Below are 17822 nucleotides of genomic sequence, written 5' to 3' on the forward strand. Positions count from 1 at the left end.
TAACAATGCAGATTAATTTTCACAGCCTTCTTTGATCATATTTACCAAGAGTGTCTATATTTTTGGCCATGACTGTATATATACTGTATATACACAGGGGAGCCTGCAGGATTTCTTCCGAGGGTACGCACAGAGTTTTTTATAATGACAAAGTGATTATATTTCGTTTTGTTTTTTTATAAAGTTAATTTATAAATATACGTTTGGAACACTTTTGTTCGTTAAATGTAAGGTTTTTATTTTTTTTTTAAAAAGCGGCCAGCGGCAGACAGTGAGCTGATCATAGCCTATGTTTGATCAATTTAGCCTTCTCAAATCATCACGACTTGCCTAAAATAAAATCTATGGATATAAACAGTTCAAGCATATCACAATGTTAGTTTAAATGTTTGAACTATATAAATGTGTGCTAGGTGCATATTTAATCGTTTGTGTGAAGAGTGGAAGCTGAAGCGCACTTTGCAGGATATGGAGGCGCCAGAGCGGTCACTTGCATTTTTTTCTTGATAGTCGAAACAACTTAAAATATGCCGTAATTTTTGCTCATAAAGGTAAGAGTAATACATCATTCGGAACTGTAAAGGGTCTACTTTTATTTGTGTGCATTCACAATATCAACAAAACGTTGTGTTTTTATAAAATAAATAGGAAAACAGAAGATGCGCTTGCCGTCTCATCTTGAATAGGAGCGCTTCACAATGATGAACCGAAACTCAACGAATTGAGTCATAAATATGATAAATATATCTATAGAAAGCTTTAAATTACTACTTTAAAACGAAATAATTCAAATCAAAAACAAAAACTCTTTCATTATGTAATCCGTAAAGATGCATTTCTCTCTAAAGGCACGTCCAATGAGGAGATGGCGAGTCATTTTTTCATCACCTTCTAAAATATAAAAATAAGGAAAAGCTTAAAATAGGTCCTATTTTATTTTTTTCTGATTTTTATGTTGCTCTACTCTGAATTCCGTAAAAATTTAAAGTATTTTCTGCAACACAATTTTGTCTGATATGTGAATTATTTATTAGTCTATTTTTTAATCCATGCAGCAAATGCTTTAAAAACAGCTTTAAAAATTACTTTATTGCATTCCAGATGATTTTAAACAACTTTTCACTATACATTTTACGGGTAGCTTGAATGTAAAACATTGTCATGAATTCGTTGTATTCCCATTTGTAAAATAGGCTACAAATTAATTGTTGTAGTTTAACCTGATCTCATGAAAGTGCGTGTAGCACGATTTTCTCTTTCTATTTGACGTAATGTTTATAAGCAGAAATTGACTTTGGCATGCAAAAGACTGATACATTCATTATTAATGGCATGGCTGGTTCAATCGACAGAAATACGGGACACATGGGCCTATAATTTACTGCTGAAATGTTTGCGGGGCAAATCTCAGGTCAGTCTTAGCGCTCATGGTACGCACAGTGCGTACACCACTGTATATACACACATACAGGTGCATCTCAATAAATTAGAACGTCTTGGAAAAGTTAATTTATTTCAGTAATTCAACTCAAATTGTGAAGCTCGTGTATTAAATAAATTCAATGCACACAGACTGAAGTAGTTTAAGTCTTTGGTTCTTTTAATTGTGATGATTTTGGCTCACATTTAACAAAAACCTACCAATTCACTATCTTAACAAATTAGAATACTTCATAAGACTTTGAATTGTTGGCCTTCTGGAAAGTATGTTCATTTACTGTATATATACTCAATACTTGGTAGGGGCTCCTTTTGCTTTAATTACTGCCTCAATTCAGCATGGCATGGAGGTGATCAGTTTGTGGCACTGCTGAGGTGGTATGGAAGCCCAGGTTTCTTTGACAGTGGCCTTCAGCTCATCTGCATTTTTTGGTCTCTTGATTCTCATTTTCCTCTTGACAATATCCCATAGATTCTCTATGGGGTTCAGGTCTGGTGAGTTTGCTGGCCAGTCAAGCACACCAACACCATGGTCATTTAACCAACTTTTGGTGCTTTTGGCAGTGTGGGCAGGTGCCAAATCCTGCTGGAAAATGAAATCAGCATCTTTAAAAAGCTGGTCAGCAGAAGGAAGCATGAAGTGCTCCAAAATTTCTTGGTAAACGGGTGCAGTGACTTTGGTTTTCAAAAAACACAATGGACCAACACCAGCAGATGACATTGCACCCCAAATCATCACAGACTGTGGAAACTTAACACTGGACTTCAAGCAACTTGGGCTTCTCCACCCTTCCTCCACTGGATCACTGGGCAACAGTCCAGTTCTTTTTCTCCTTAGCCCAGGTAAGACGCCTCTGACGTTGTCTGTGGTTCAGGAGAGGACAACTGTAGCCAAATTCCTTAACACGTCTGTGTGTGGTGGCTCTTGATGCCTTGACCCCAGCCTCAGTCCATTCCTTGTGAAGTTCACCCAAATTCTTGAATCGATTTTGTTTGACAATCCTCATATGGCTGTGGTTCTCTCAGTTGGTTGTGTATCTTTTTCTTCCACACTTTTTCCTTCCACTCAACTTTCTGTTAACATGCTTGGATACAGCACTTTGTGAACAGCCAGCTTCTTTGGCAATGAATGTTTGTGGCTTACCCTCCTTGTGAAGGGTGTCAATGATTGTCTTCTGGACAACTGTCAGATCAGCAGTCTTCCCCATGATTGTGTAGCCTAGTGAACCAAACTGAGAGACCATTTTGAAGGCTCAGGAAACCTTTGCAGGTGTTTTGAGTTGATTAGCTGATTGGCATGTCACCATATTCTAATTTGTTGAGATAGTGAATTGGTGGGTTTTTGTTAAATGTGAGCCAAAATCATCACAATTAAATTAAATTACTTCAGTCTGTGTGCAAAGAATTTATTTAATACACGAGTTTCACAATTTGAGTTGAATTACTGAAATAAATGAACTTTTCCACGACATTCTAATTAATTGAGATGCACCTGTATATACATACATACATACACACACACACACACACACACATATATATATATACACACTATATTGCCAAAATTATTGGGTCACCCCCTTCTAATGAACAGGTTTGACTACTTTAGTAATTTCCATGAGTACAAATCTTGTTGTTTGGTAAAGGTTTTTTGGCTCAAGATCTGCATTTAAAGTCACAACAGAGGTCTTCATCTTGGATTAGGACGTGGCTTCCTGCAGACCAGTCAAGTTCTTCTACACTGACTAAATCAATCATTTCTTTTTGAACCTTGCGTTATACACATAGGCATTGTCATGTTAGAATAGAAAAGGGTCCTGTCCAAACTGTTGCTTTAAAATTAGAAGCACACAATTCCCTAGAATATCATTATATGCTTAAACATTAAGATTTGTACTCATGGAAATTACTAAAGTAGTCAAACCTGTTCATTAGAAGGGGGTGACCCAATACTTTTGGCAATATAGTGTATATATACACACACACACACACACACATATATACACACATATATATATATATATATATATATATACACATATATAAACTTTAAAGGCGATTTTCTCAATATTTAGATTTTTTGGCACCCTCAGATTCCAGATTTTCAAATAGTTGTATCTCGGACAAATATTGTCCTATCACATCAATGGAAAGCTTCTTTATTCAGCTTTCAGATGATGTATAAATCTTAATTTCGAAGAATGGACACTTAAGGCTGGTTTTGTGGTCCAGGGTCACATATATACACACACATATACATACATGTAATTTGTATTGGAAAACAAGACAAAAAGATATTCTTTTTTTTTGTAAACATCTAATGCCATGATTTTATGAATATATTTGTGAAAGGGCAAACTAAGACTTTAAGACCCTTTTAAACCCCGCAGAAATCTTGAATGAATGAAACGTGTCAAAATGTTGTTGCATGCAGTATACGTCCATCGGCTTGATCGTACATGACGTCATCTCATTCCTGAGAGACAAAAGAAAATTATTAAGGAAACCGCTAGTTCTTTGAACTTAGTTATTAAAGAACAAAAAAAAAGGAGTTTCTGAGGATGGTAGAGCAGAGGACTTTTATAAGATCACATGATGAGTAGCAGACGCTTTGGGCCCTTGAAAGAGGCCCCATATTAGCAGCACATCATAGGGCAACACAGACTCAAAGAGGAAAAGTCAAAGTGGCCTGGTCTTAGCCCCGAGCATGCGGCTCTCTCAGAACACAAAACAAAACCAAGTTCATATCTCAGCTCATGCATTTTTCATGATATGGATACCGAGCTCTTTCAGAGATAAATATCAATTATTGAAATTGTTAATTAGAAGCTCATAATTGGCAAAGATACAAATGAATAAATAACTTTGACGATTAATTATTGATTTGAAAAATTAAGCTCAGCAGGGAGCACATTTGAGTCTCTAAAGATCAAGGAAACACAAGAAATATGAGTTTTCGCCTCAAGTAATGTTCAATTAAAGCTGTACTGACTGTGAAAGTCCGATGGCTTGCCATGAGACCGGTTCTTTTAAATTTCACATCCATTATATCTTAAACTCTCAGATGTGTGAAATATTGCAAGCAGGTTGATATACAGTAGTAACAAATCGAGAATTATTTAGAACTCATAATTTGAACATAAAACTGCACTGACAAAATACAGTTTTAGGGTCGACACTCTTGTTACTTTATAAAAAGCAATCTTATATTTTTGAAAATCAGCATTGCAACCTTTGTTTCACATGTTAGTTATAATTTCGCATTTTATATGGCTGCACCTGTATTTCCGTCTCCTGATTTGGCAGTAAGTCTCCTCATTTGAGCATTTTTTAACCTCTTTCATCCAAACAGTCATTGATCACAGATCTTTCGCAGTAAAGTTGGAACACAATAACAGATGAATGAGACTTTGTTTCTCTTCATCTCTGGATCTTTATAGTTTCTGATGAAGGCTCATTGAGCGTAAACCGCACATTTTGCAGAATAAAAAGAAGTTGTGAGTCAAAAGGCACTGGCACTTTCATGGCAAGCCTCCGTCTTCTCGCAGTCTCTTCTTTCCTAATAGCAACATAATTAATCCTCTGTAGTATTGTTTTCACTCTTCCATGTCCCACTTAGTGCTTGGCAAGTCTCTCTCTCCCTACAGAACAGTCTCTTGATGTTTTCCACACTGAACTGTACTTAAGAAAGATTATTAATCAAGTTCAAAATGGCCCCAATACTTGTCAGTTTCCTCCCTAAATCCTTTCCAAACATCTTTCAGGTACAAATTCAACTTTCAGATCTTTGTCAGAGGCATCGAATGTATCCAGAAGCATTTCGAAAGTACAAAAAAGAAATTTATTCTACATACAAAAATTGTGAACATCTTCAGAATACTTTTCATACTATTAGCATCACTGTTTTGTTGAGCGTTACAGCACTTTAAAGTACAGATAACGAGGTCTTTTTGAAGCAGTTCAGGACAAAAGCTGCCCGTCCCGGGTGAATTTTACAGCAGTAACACAGAAATGTCTACAGGTCTGCACATTATTCATGATTACAAAGCAGTGAGCATAAAAAAAAAAAAAGAAAAATGAGAGAGGTAATGCACAGGAAAATTGTTTTTCTGTTTTCTTTTCAATAAAAACAACTTACACAGACAGAGCAGCTTGAAACTACTAGTTTTCTTATTCAATTTATTTAAGTTTTCTTATGCTGTGTATATGACTAGAACTATGGCAAATGAATAATACAGTTTTTTTATGTGATGTTGTATATAGCAAGCACTATGCCACATGAAAAATATATTTTTTCCCCCTCCATTAAAGCTGAAGTTAGGTGTACACAATATGCTGTAAAACAGCACAATTATTTTTTAATGCTCCAATTTGTGCCAGGAATTACAGAAATATATAACATGGGCAATTCGTGAGGCCTCTTTTCATTCACTCCATACTGGAGTGAAGCTGTCATTATTTTTGCCATAACCAGGAATACCTTTTGCTGCTCAAAAGAACATAATACAATGCACAAATGACAAAAACAATCAGATGGACCACAGCTTTAAGCAAAATCCCTTGTCGTCTGTTCTGCGTTTCTGTAGCTATAAGTTCGACTGGTTCATTCTGAGAACAAGACACACTTGACTAAATTAGCTGTATAAATGTATGGGTTCACTGAAGAGCTCTCCATCCACAGATGATTTGCCTTGTATTCACACATACTCCAAATACACTGCCTGATGGGAGTCTTTAAATAGGTTTTAAGTGGGTGGGCTTTTACTTAAGATTTGATTCTGCAGATGCTTTTACTTCACGACTCTAGCTGGTGGTTCTTCGTCCAGGAAGAACCTGTGCCACCGGAAGATTCTCGTGCAGATACGTCATGCTGCCCTGCTCAGAGAAGTCCGCAGCTGTGTGGCCCTCGCCCCGTAAGACCCATTTGGTAGTGAGAAGCCCTTCCAACCCCACAGGCCCACGGGCATGAATACGGGCCGTGCTGATGCCAACCTCCGCGCCTACAAAGCACCACAGGGTCATTATGAGATTAAAAGGAAAAAATTTAAATAAGTTTGTGGGTGGGAAAAAAAAGAAAAAGACACCTACCGAGACCAAAACGATATCCGTCAGCGAACCGTGAGCTGGCGTTCCAAAAGACACAGGCACTATCTAATTGCTGAAGGAACTGCTCTGCTGTGTCCTCTACACAAAGTAAGTGAAAGATAAAGAGAATTAATTACATAAATTCAATAAATGGCTAAATAAATAAATAAAATAATTAAAAAAATAATAAAAATCAATGTTTGAAAGTAATATCAATCTTTCCACTAGATGGCATTACAGCACTGCTTTTTTTGTTCACAATAGAGCATTTAATTTTGATTAAAACACTTACATACTTCAACTATAACACAGCTTGCAACTAATGTTAACACAAAGTGCCTATATTTATGATACATGATTATCCACCACTATAGGGCAGTCTTACCATTTTCAGTGACAATAACATCAGTGTGGGAACTGCCGTATTTATGAATGTGATCAACAGCCTCTTGCATACTGTCCACAACCTCGATACAGCACTCCAGATCCCCGTACTCAGTGCGCAGAGACTTCACCTCTGACGGACTGAAGGTCAGGTAAGATGCAAACTTGGGGCCGGCGTGGATCTTCACCTACCAAGGTCAAATCACCAATAATTGTAAGAAAGTGCAGTTATAAACATAGACTATCATTTTTGAATATGCAGAAGTATATGGAAAAAAGTAACAGTGAGATATAATTAAGATGTACACTACTCTAGTAGTTCAAGTTTTTTTTTTTTTTTTTAAAGAAATTAATACTTTTGAGCAAAGATGCATTAAATTGTTTAAAAGTGAGTGTAAACAAATTTATTATTTACAAAATATTCTAATTCAAATAAATGCCGTTGAACTATTTTTTATTAATCTAAGAATCCTGAAACAAAATTTTATCATAGTTTATGCATCATGTATCCACAAAAATATTAAGCAGCTCAACTTTTTACAATTATAATAAAATAATATTTTCTGGAGAATCAAATGAGCATATTAGAATAAGCTCTGAAGGATCATGTGACACTGAAGACTGAAGTAATGGCTAGCTTCGCCATCACAGGAAATGTAGTAAATTTTAATTCATTTCAAATTTTAAATTATATTAAAATAGGAAAGTAACTTTAAATCAGAATAATTTCATATTACTGTTTTACTTTATTTTTGATTAAATAGAAACAGCCTTGGTGAGAAAGAGACTTCTTTCAAAAACATTTTTAATAATCTTCGACCCCAAACTTTTGAACTATAGTATGCATTTGCATTTACATTTTTTATTTTGTTTTACCCTGAGGCAGAAAGCAGCTTCAATAGGAACACTATATTATTTTTTCTAGACCAAAGAAAGATTTGGTTACAGTCCTCAGAGTGTAAGCCTAATTTAGTATGAATGACATACTGTGCATATATATGCAGTCTTACATGTTCTGTCCTCAGCATGTCGATGATCTGATCAAACAATGGGGTTCTGAGAAGTTCTCGATGTACCAGCAGGGTTTCCATGGCATTACAGGCTGCAGGGTAGTCGCATTTGGAGTCTCGGACTAGAGAGATAAAACATAACCAGTGTGATTTAAACCAATGTATACCACAATATCAAATGGCTGTTTATGAAGTACACCAATGTGGAAATAAAATAAAAAACATCTACACTCGTAAATCTTCACTGGCAGTCTTACTGATCTTGATGGCTTTGTCTACACTGGCCTCATGGTCCACATAAACATGGCAGATCCCCTCACTATGGCCAAGAACAGGGATGCCCTTCGCCGCACGCTGAATATCTCTGACTAGTTGAGAGGAGCCACGAGGAATGATCAGATCAATCATCTTCTCCAGACGGCACAGATCCTCCACTTCTTCACGTGTGCTCACCTGCCACACATTACATCTGTTAAATGACTACATATACACACTACCAAACAAAAGTATTTATTTATTTTTTATAATTTTATGCAGCAAAGATGCATTAAATTGATCAAAAGTGACAGTAAAAATATGTTATAAAAGATTTCTATTTCAAATATATGCTGCTCTTTGGCACCTTCTATTCATCAAAGAATACTAAAAAATTATCATGGTTTCCACAAAAATATTAAGCAGCACAACTTTTCTTCAGCATTGATAATAATAAGAAATCTTTCTTGAGCATCAAACTTCTAAAGCATCATGTGACAAAGACTGGAGTAATGGCTGCTGAAAATTCAGCTTTGCCATCACAGGAATAAATTAGTTTTGAAGAGTATTAAAATAGAAAACAGTTCTTTTTAAATTGTAATAATACTTCACAATACTGCTGTTTTTACAGTAGTTCTGATCAAACAAATGTAGCCTTGGTAAGCTTGGTGCAAATATATGTTTAATTTACCAGCTGGATGGCGTCTTTGACTCCATGGATGGACAGAGCCTCCTGGGCAAGTTCATGCAGGATGCGATTCGTGTTGGCTGCCTCTTTGCCACCTTTCAACAAAAGAGCATTTCCACTGGCAATGGCTAAAGCAGAAACCTGTTGGGATAAAAAATTTTTTAAAAAGTAAAAAATTTTGACATTTAGCAGATGTTTACACAAATCAACTTAAAGTACACACACACACACACACAAATATTGAGCAACCTGGACTTGGTCAATTTGGTAATGCTTTGAATCTACAACCTTTCTGTTTACAGCCAAGAGCTTTAACCACCACCCACTGGCCCAAACATAAACATGCTCACTTACAGGAAAACTAAAACAATGACCCAAAAGTTACACTATTTATGTAGATGCATGCATTTTGTGCACCTGACCTGAGGAAGGCAATCTGGTCGTGACTCAAAGATGACCAGCAATACTCCTATGGGGACAGTGATCTGCTCCAGCTCCAGGTTGTTTGCCACTCGAGTCCTGCGCAGAACCCTGCCAACGCTGTCCTGAGAGGACACTGCGATCTGACGCAGGCCAATGGACAGACTGTTCAGTTTAGATGATGACAAACTGAGTCGCTTCAGCAGGGCTGGAGACAGACGACCTGTAAAATAACGGATTGAGATTGAGTGAACCAGGAAAAAAAAAAAAAAAGCCCTTTGTGATACACCACTCCAGTGGGGGTTTGCACATGGTCTGGAGAGTAGCAATTACTTCCTGTTACCTGTGCTGGCAGCATGTTCCATGTCCTTTTTGTTGGCAGATAAGATTTCGTCTTTCCTCTCAGTGAGAAGATCAGCCAATGCACAGATGATTTCACTTCTCTGTGGACAAACATATTGATATGACACAGATGCTGTTTATAGATGTTAAGATGAAAATAACCCAGAATATTCCTTTTTGTAATCTAATGATTCTACTGTTTCTGGGAAAATATGCACAAATGATTCCAGACAGTCATGTAAAATAGTGGTTTAAAAGTTCAGCTAACCTGCTCTGGTTCAAGGGAAGCAAGAGTCCTGCCAGCAGAGCGAGCCATTTCTGTCTGCTGCTCAACCGTGGGACCTGTGGATGAAGAAAAGTGGCATCTGAGGTCTTTCAACAAACAAAGATAAATGAATCACATTAGAAAAAAACTGAATCAGTAGAACATGTGTTAACTCACCAGCTGGCTTGACCTCTGAGAAGAAGGTTCCTACTTTCTTGCCCTCAACAATGTCAGTGATCACATGACCTGTGACTTTGGGGTGTGTACCGTTAGCAATGACAACAGACGTCCCACCTTGGAGAGCCCAGAGAGCAGCTTTAACCTGAAGTTTATTAAACAAACAGACTGTCAGTTTCAGTTACTGATCCTAACAAAAGCTATGTAGTGTGTGTGTATATCTCAGATATTCTTTCTGTAGTCACACCTTAGCTTCCATTCCTCCAATGCCGACCCTGGACTTTGTGCCGTAGGTTATGGAATGCTGGTCCCCAGGATAAAATGTGTCCAGGAGCTTGGCATCATCTGACCCTGGTGGGCTGTCGTAAAGGCCTGGAAAGTGTGATAAAGGCAATTAAAGTATAATTATTATTTTACTCAAATATTAAAAGCATGTCATTATTTACTATGGAAAGCTTTAGGCTGCATCTAACTGCATTAAAAAGAGTGACAATCTTAGTCTTTATACTTTTCCTTTAGTTATATTTAGTCATATATAGTTTTAGATTAGTCATATAGTTTAAAATATCATTTTTATAATACTATAAAAATAAATAATTAGTATTATTATAGTGTGCAAAATCATAACCATGATACATTTTTCTGCATTTATTTGAAATAGAAATCTTTTGAAACATTATGAATGTCTTCACTTTTGATCAATTTAATGTTTCCTTGTTTCAATTTAATTTCTTTCAAAAAAGACATTTCTTTAAAAGAAAAAAACATTTAAGTGTGTAAAATATAAATGATGATGATGATATTATTAATAATAATAATAATAATACCACAAGAACTAAAATTGATATCTTAATGCACAATATCCTTATTACTAACGTTACTAAATATTTTAAATGTAAAAAAAACAAAAAAAAAAACAATATACAATAGACACAGATAAATAAAAAAATACATCTATCCAATGAAATATGATATGGTACTGATGTATTCCCTGATTAACATTCAAACTGAAATCTCACCTTCTACATCAGAGAGAGCGATGAGAAGATCTGCCCTCATCTCCACGGCAAGCCGCGCTGCAAGACTATCGTTATCCTTGATACTGATAACCTGCAATATGAAAAACAGAAAAGAGTCTCAAAAGAGACTCAAACTAGAGAAAGCGGCCCTTGTCTTTTAAAGCCCACAAAGGCAGACATCACTAATATATTTCATGCTCCCATGAACATTTATCTCTAAACTATGGTATTAAAATGGGGGTGATGAACAATGACTCTGTCTAGTCTATGAAAAGGCAGAATTCCACATGAAACCACATTTGAAGCCGCAGCGAGTGCAAGACAGAGCAAGCATGGATGAGCCCAGAGAGCAAGCGACAGTACTGTGGAATGAGGTAATGTTAATTTCTTTCCAGTTTCTACAGGAATGGAAAAAACCCTTAGGCTGCAACGGTGCAGGAGACAAAGATCAAGCCTCTGCATTGCTCTGACTCCCAGCATGTATCAGTAAAGGCCCCTCCCAGCATGCAGTTCCAAAAGGAAGAGGATGGGTGGCAAGGCTGCTGGGCAATCTCTTTCTCTCCCAATACCCACATTTACCCCCTGCAGGTCACTGTTGGGTTCTGGGGGAGGCACCACAGCATCGTTGGTATTGATGATGGGCACGATGTTCATACGCAGCAGCTCGTGCAGAGTGCTGTTCAGGTTCCGTCTTTTCTGGTCGTCATGGAAGTCCAGATTTGTTACCAGGATCTGAAGCAACAAATAAAAAAATAAATGAAAATATTAATAAGGGTGTATTTTGTAGCTTCACCATGCATATGTTAGTGTCTGTATGTACCTGGGCAGTACAGGTGCTGTATTGAGTGAACATAGCTTCATACAGAGCCATAAGTCCACTTTGTCCCGCAGCGGCACACGCTCTCGCCTCTAGAACTGGCAGTGACTGACAAAGGAAACAAATCCAACTTCAGCTTCTTAACTTTTTTAAATTAAAAGATTAGTTTACTCAGCAGAAACATGCTTGCTTGCTGCACAGGAACCAATGAGGTTTGTTTCTCAAATATCAAGCATATACAGTAGCTTATATTTACCATATTTGATGTGCTCTATATATGTGCTTTGATCAATGTTTATACGTGAATTAAATCTGTTCATAAAAAGTGATTGTGTCTCTTCAGAATTTTCAGATTGGGGTCTGCCTTTATGCTGTGAAATCTTAATTTATAAAGTAATTTAAAAATAACTTTTATATTGTTAGTTATTTACAGATAAACACTTGTTGGACTGAAGCAACTCAGGTTTACATGATTATCTATAAATTTTTTTAGAAGAATCATGGTCAAGTCAGTCAAGTCACCTTTATTTATATAGCGCTTAACAATACAGATTGTGTCAAAGCAGCTTTACAGTATAAAATAGGAAAATAATGTGTCGTAATGCAAAAGGACAATAGTAAACACTCAATTTTCAGTTAAAGGCAGTTCATCACTGAATTCAGTGATGCCATCATCCAGCTCAGTTCACTTCTAATAGTATTTGTGCAATCAAGTGGACAATAATCGCTGGAAATTATAAGTGTCCCCAACTAAGCAAGCCTGAGGTAATCAATACATACAAAGAAAACACAAATAGAAATTAAGAAATTAAGTTGTGTGTAATAAAATTGAATGACACAGGGGAAAAGTAATGAACTACCGAAATGTATTTAATACTTTGTACAAAAGCCTCTGTTGGTAGTGACAGCTTCAAGACGCCTCCTGAATGGAGAAACTAGCCGCATGCATTGCTCAGGTGTGATTTTGGCCCATTCTTCCACACGTTCTTCAAATCTTGAAGGTTCCATGGGCCTCTTATATGAACTCTGATCTTTAGTTCTTATTTTCTATTGGATTCAAGTCAGGTGATTGGATGGGTTATCGTAGCAGCTTTATTTTCTTTCTCTGAAATCAATCGAGAGTTTCCTTGCCTGTGTGTTTGGGATCATTGTCTTGCTGAAATGTCCACCCTTGTTTCATCTTCATCATCCAGGTGTTGGGACAGAACCAGCTAATATTAAATTTCCACTGATAGGGGGCAGGATTGCTTTCTAATTACTAATAGATTTCAGCTGGTGTATTGGCTTTCCATGCCTTTTTGAACCTCCCTTTCTTCATGCGTTTAATACTTTTTCCCTGGGTCATTCCATTTAATTACACAATTTCTGAACTTATTTGTTTTGTTACACATCTTGTGAAAATTTCATGTCAACAGCACCTTTAGAAATATATTGACTGAGAAAAATGGTGACATGTTCAACACTTATTTTTACCCACTGTATGTATATGTATATACACACACACACTACGGGGCCGTTGAATGCTTGAATCTGATTGGCTGCTGAACGTTCTAAGGTAATGCGGCTGCTCTTGACCGCATTACATGACCATATCACTTCGCCAAATGATTTCTGTTATTTCAAAGGTCTTACAACAGCAAAATAACCAACACCCATAACGACACTGGCCAAACAAATAAATATAGTAAACAATATGATAAAAACGACAGATCATGTCCATGTTCTTGCCACAAAATTACGCTTTATTATGTACGGAAAGCACATACTCTATCTCTCCCGCTCTCTCTCCCTCACAGACCACACACACATTACAGTTACAGTTTGCACACACACTAACATACATCGCGCTAATGTTGTTAGCGCTACTCTGACGATTTTATCAGTAAACAACTTAAAAACTACATGACTTCTCACAAGCGAGGTAACAACAACGGCGCTGTTCGTGAACAAAAGGAACTAAGTTTCACTATAACTAGAGACATTGCTGCATACATATATACACACATATATATATATATATATATATATATATATATATATATATATATATATATGCGTGTATATATGTATATGTGTGTGTGTGTGTGTGTGTATACACAGTTTTAGGTGAATGAACTTTTAATGGCGGGACAGAAATCGCTCAGATTTCACTAAAAATGAATGAATGAAAGTCTTATGGGTTTGAAATGACATGAGAGTGAGTAATTGATGATAAAATTTTCATTTTTGGATTAACTTCCTTTAACATTATATTGTATTTTTGTTTAACCCATTTTTATTTTTAACAAATTTATATGTCCTCACCATATCTTTGAGTTGATTTTGGCCTGAGTGGAGGGCTTGTCTGACACTCTGTGAGAGAAGAATTTCGTGCCTCAGCCTTTGTTTTCCAAATGCTACAGCACCACTGGTCACGATCATCATCTCTCTGCCCTGATTCTGAAGCATGGCCACCTTAAACAATCAAAATGCATAAATAAAGAGTTATAATGTGGCATCAATTAAATATTCTAAACAAATTTGCTACAATAACTTTTTACAGTATCACAATTTTTAGTACAACATTTAATTTATGTGCAAATTGTTAAGCTTTTATCATCTTTACCTGTTCTACAATTGAAGCGAGTCGGCCCAAAGCGAGGCCACACTCGTCGCCGCGGGTTACAACAGCACTCCCCAACTTGACAACGATTCTCTTGGCCTGGCGGAGATCACTGCGGTGGGCAAATGACTTACCGTGCGCCCGTGCCAGCGGCACTGTAAAAAAAGGCACGTTACTCCACTGACGCACAGCATGGAGTGTGAGAAATGGGGAGGAAGAGGGATCTGCATGGAGAGAGAGCCGGGAAAGCACCCAATGAGGAGCATGCCATGCAGGAAAGCCAGTGAGTGATGGATAAATGAACTGTGTTAGTGTGCATTGATTGCAGCACCGATGACTATTAGGATAATGAGGAGAGGATGGATTTGAGGGGAAATGGTAAAAGACAAGTAGAGAAAACAGGAAGTATGAAGAGCATGTCCATAATGTAACAAATGGCATGGTAAACTAAGAATGTACAGTAATTAGCTCAATGACAAATTGCTTACTTTCTTCTCTTGTACAGTATGGTCTCTTTGAAAATGCATAAATGTAAATGTAAATGTAAACAAATTAACCCTATGCTATTCCCCACAAAATTCATGTATGCATGTTTTTTATAATCTATAATCTAAAATGGAATAACTTTCTATGTGCTTCTTTTCTACTGTTGTAACCAAAGCCACATGGGCAGGAAAAAATAAATAAATAAAATAATATCATCACAGTCCAACTTTCATGATCCAATCACCTTCAAATGAAGTCTATTCTAGCTATTTATTTCGTAATTACAAATATTATTTTATTATTATATTTTTATAGTTTATAAACATCATTATAGATGTGTATTTAGTGAAATATGTAAAATGTCTGGCATGTAGCAGTAAGATGACAATTATTTTCATGTTATAGCCGATAATACGAAAAATAAAATGTCTAAACACTAAATTTGATTGTTTTAAATACTAAAAGTGTACAGTAATGTGAAGAAAGAAATTGTGTCTTTATTTTGAAATTAAAAAGTCAACACATTAAATGTCATTAAATGAGTAATATTGACCAGTAACTTTTAATAATTTGAGTAAAAACTGTGAATCTGAAATCTCACTCTCTACATAAGAGGGAGTGATGCATAAATGTAAACAAATTAACTTTAAGCTGGTGTCCATGGAAATATGAAATTAATATTGACTATATTTACTTATAAAATATCACTGGTCTTATACAAAATTCATCAATAAAAAATGTCAGCGCAATCAAAAAAATTGATCTGTAAAAGCAAACAAATGAAGTGAACAGAAATCTGGGACAAGCCACTCACAAAGCTGTGAGCTTATAAAGTTCAGCGCCCACCAAACCCCACCACATTCTTTATGAAAGAAAATAACATAGCAAAAGGTTCCACATCAGCAAAGCCAGACAGCACACCCAAACGCTGACAGGACAGAACTCAAAGAGGAGCACCGGCCCAGTGAATGAGACACACAGACATGCTGTAAATTAGGAGCAAGGGTCATGAATGGAAACAACTAATTGTATCTCCATATTTAAAGCTCTGTCTCTGACTGATTTTAATAAATAAGAAACAAGGATATGCTGAACAGTATCCATTCCGATATACAACAGTTTCACAATCCATAAACTTTTCTTTATAGTACCCTACATATTTTATACAAGGTACAGAAATACATAAATACTTACTTTTGCCTTTTGAAGCAGCTCTTTTGAATGTTTGCAGAGCATTTGGTCTCGCTAAAAGCTGAGAACAGGAGAACATCTTCTGGAGATACATGGTGACCTGATTTGTACAACTGAAACATAAATCATAAATTTAGTTGATCAAAACAATTTAGTTAGATCTTTCAGGCAAGTTCCCTACATAAATAAGTTATGCAAGACATTGTGTGAGATCATACATGATCATAGTTTATTTAAGTTAAAGTAAATGTAAACAAAAGCTTGATCTACACCCAACTGACCTACATTCAATTCAACAAGTCAAGTGCATCATTGAGCTAAATGAAGAGAAAAAGAAAATAGTTAAGTTACCAGGGTTGGATGTTTTTATTACATGAATACATTTAATAATGAGTAGGAAATATTTATATTGTGTAAGATCTAAATGCATGCTGTGCATAATAATATTTAACAATACTAAAAGACGGGGCTCAAGAAACCACCACTTACTACAGCACCACAACAAATAATAACGAATAAACAAATCAATACTAACAGCCATTAAAAAAAAACAACAACAATTATTTTCTCTGTAAACTTTCCTTAGAGACACGTTGGCTGATGCAAGAAGGAAGATTAAACGGCCCAGCGTGACATTTCTAATGCAAAGTAAATGTGTAAAGCAGTATTGTGTAAATGTCATTTTACATACCTTAATCTACAAAATAAATGTGATTTATTAAGCTCAAATTCACTGCCGCCGCTGCTCTTCAGTGCCACATCAACTCTCGGCAGCTGCTCTCATGGATTCAGCCATGTTGACGTTCATCCACGTAGTTACGCAACAGGCGTACGCACTGATAGTTTTACGCTGATTACCGTTAAGATTCACAAACATATTTACGCTCGACTCCCCTTGGGTCACCTACGCAATCTGCGCAAAACTGTAGAGTTGGTTTTTGTTTGTTGTTGTTGTTGTTAATAATAATAAAACAATTAAAAACGCCGTTAAAGGTCTGAATATGTATTATGTAGTATTTTTTTCGGTGTCGATATAGTTGTTTTATAGTCCATTTGAATCTCAGCCTCCAGCACTAGAGGGCAGTGTGTAAACATCCGGACATCTGTGACGGGGTCAGTTGCATTCCAAGAACAGAACATTGACAATGGACCATTCTTAATGCTGATGTTTTGCATAGTTTTCTTAGGTCTTTAGTGGGTTAGTGACCCATTTCTCCATAAACTCCATTGTAAAGTGATCACTCTAAATAGACTATTGTTTATGAACACCAGGTAGCTTGTTTTGTCTTGTTCATTATTTGCCTCCTTGTTTTCGGACACTGTAGGTTATCTCTGTTATGTAATTAACAGCTCTTAAACTTATTAAATATTAATTTTGTAGACTTTCATACTTATGCTGTGGTCAAGCTTTGGCACTTAAACTTTATTAATTATATCTTAATTGTTTATATATATATATATATAACAGCAAGAAAATAAACAGCATATAAATAAATGTGAGTTATTGAGGGTTAGGTTATCTTTCATTAACACATAATTTTTTTTTTTTTTTTTTTTTAATCTTTTGGCATTTTGATAATTTCATAATTTCTGTAGGCTAATTCAAATAGCCTAGTATTCAATGTTTTAAAGTTACGATGT

General features: G+C 36.1%; 1 protein-coding gene across 7 annotated transcripts; it reads right to left on the minus strand.

The window, feature by feature from the left end:
- Positions 1 to 4469: 4469 nt before the first annotated feature.
- aldh18a1 (aldehyde dehydrogenase 18 family, member A1) lies at positions 4470 to 17010 on the minus strand. 7 transcript variants are annotated; one of them, XM_058794290.1, is made up of 19 exons: positions 16873 to 17003; positions 16467 to 16498; positions 16185 to 16294; positions 14508 to 14728; positions 14207 to 14356; positions 11906 to 12010; positions 11659 to 11817; positions 11086 to 11176; positions 10314 to 10438; positions 10067 to 10211; positions 9893 to 9966; positions 9626 to 9725; positions 9285 to 9505; positions 8866 to 9003; positions 8177 to 8372; positions 7920 to 8041; positions 6911 to 7097; positions 6529 to 6624; positions 4470 to 6440 (listed from the first exon to the last, which is right to left on the minus strand). In XM_058794290.1, the coding sequence occupies exons 3-19, from the start codon at positions 16273 to 16275 to the stop codon at positions 6244 to 6246; spliced, it is 2418 nt and encodes an 805-aa protein (XP_058650273.1). In that variant the 5' UTR covers positions 16276 to 16294; positions 16467 to 16498; positions 16873 to 17003; the 3' UTR covers positions 4470 to 6243. The 7 variants fall into 7 exon arrangements, with proteins under 7 accessions (XP_058650273.1, XP_058650274.1, XP_058650271.1 ...); XM_058794291.1 differs by having other exon boundaries at positions 11665 to 11817; positions 16463 to 16498; XM_058794288.1 differs by having other exon boundaries at positions 16463 to 16498.
- Positions 17011 to 17822: the final 812 nt, after the last annotated feature.

The sequence above is a fragment of the Onychostoma macrolepis genome, chromosome 12 (genome assembly GCF_012432095.1).
Source record: "Onychostoma macrolepis isolate SWU-2019 chromosome 12, ASM1243209v1, whole genome shotgun sequence".
NCBI classification, from domain to species: Eukaryota; Metazoa; Chordata; class Actinopteri; order Cypriniformes; family Cyprinidae; genus Onychostoma; species Onychostoma macrolepis.

Coding starts and splice junctions, on each gene's coding strand:
- aldh18a1 (XM_058794289.1), bottom strand. CDS start 16,275: ATGTATCTCCAGAAGATGTTCTCCTGTTCTCAGCTTTTAGCGAGACCA. Junction 14,729..16,184: donor AGCTGCTTCAAAAGGCAAAA/GTAAGTATTTAT, acceptor CTCTCCATGCAG/ATCCCTCTTCCTCCCCATTT. Junction 6,625..6,910: donor TGTTATTGTCACTGAAAATG/GTAAGACTGCCC, acceptor TACTTTGTGTAG/AGGACACAGCAGAGCAGTTC.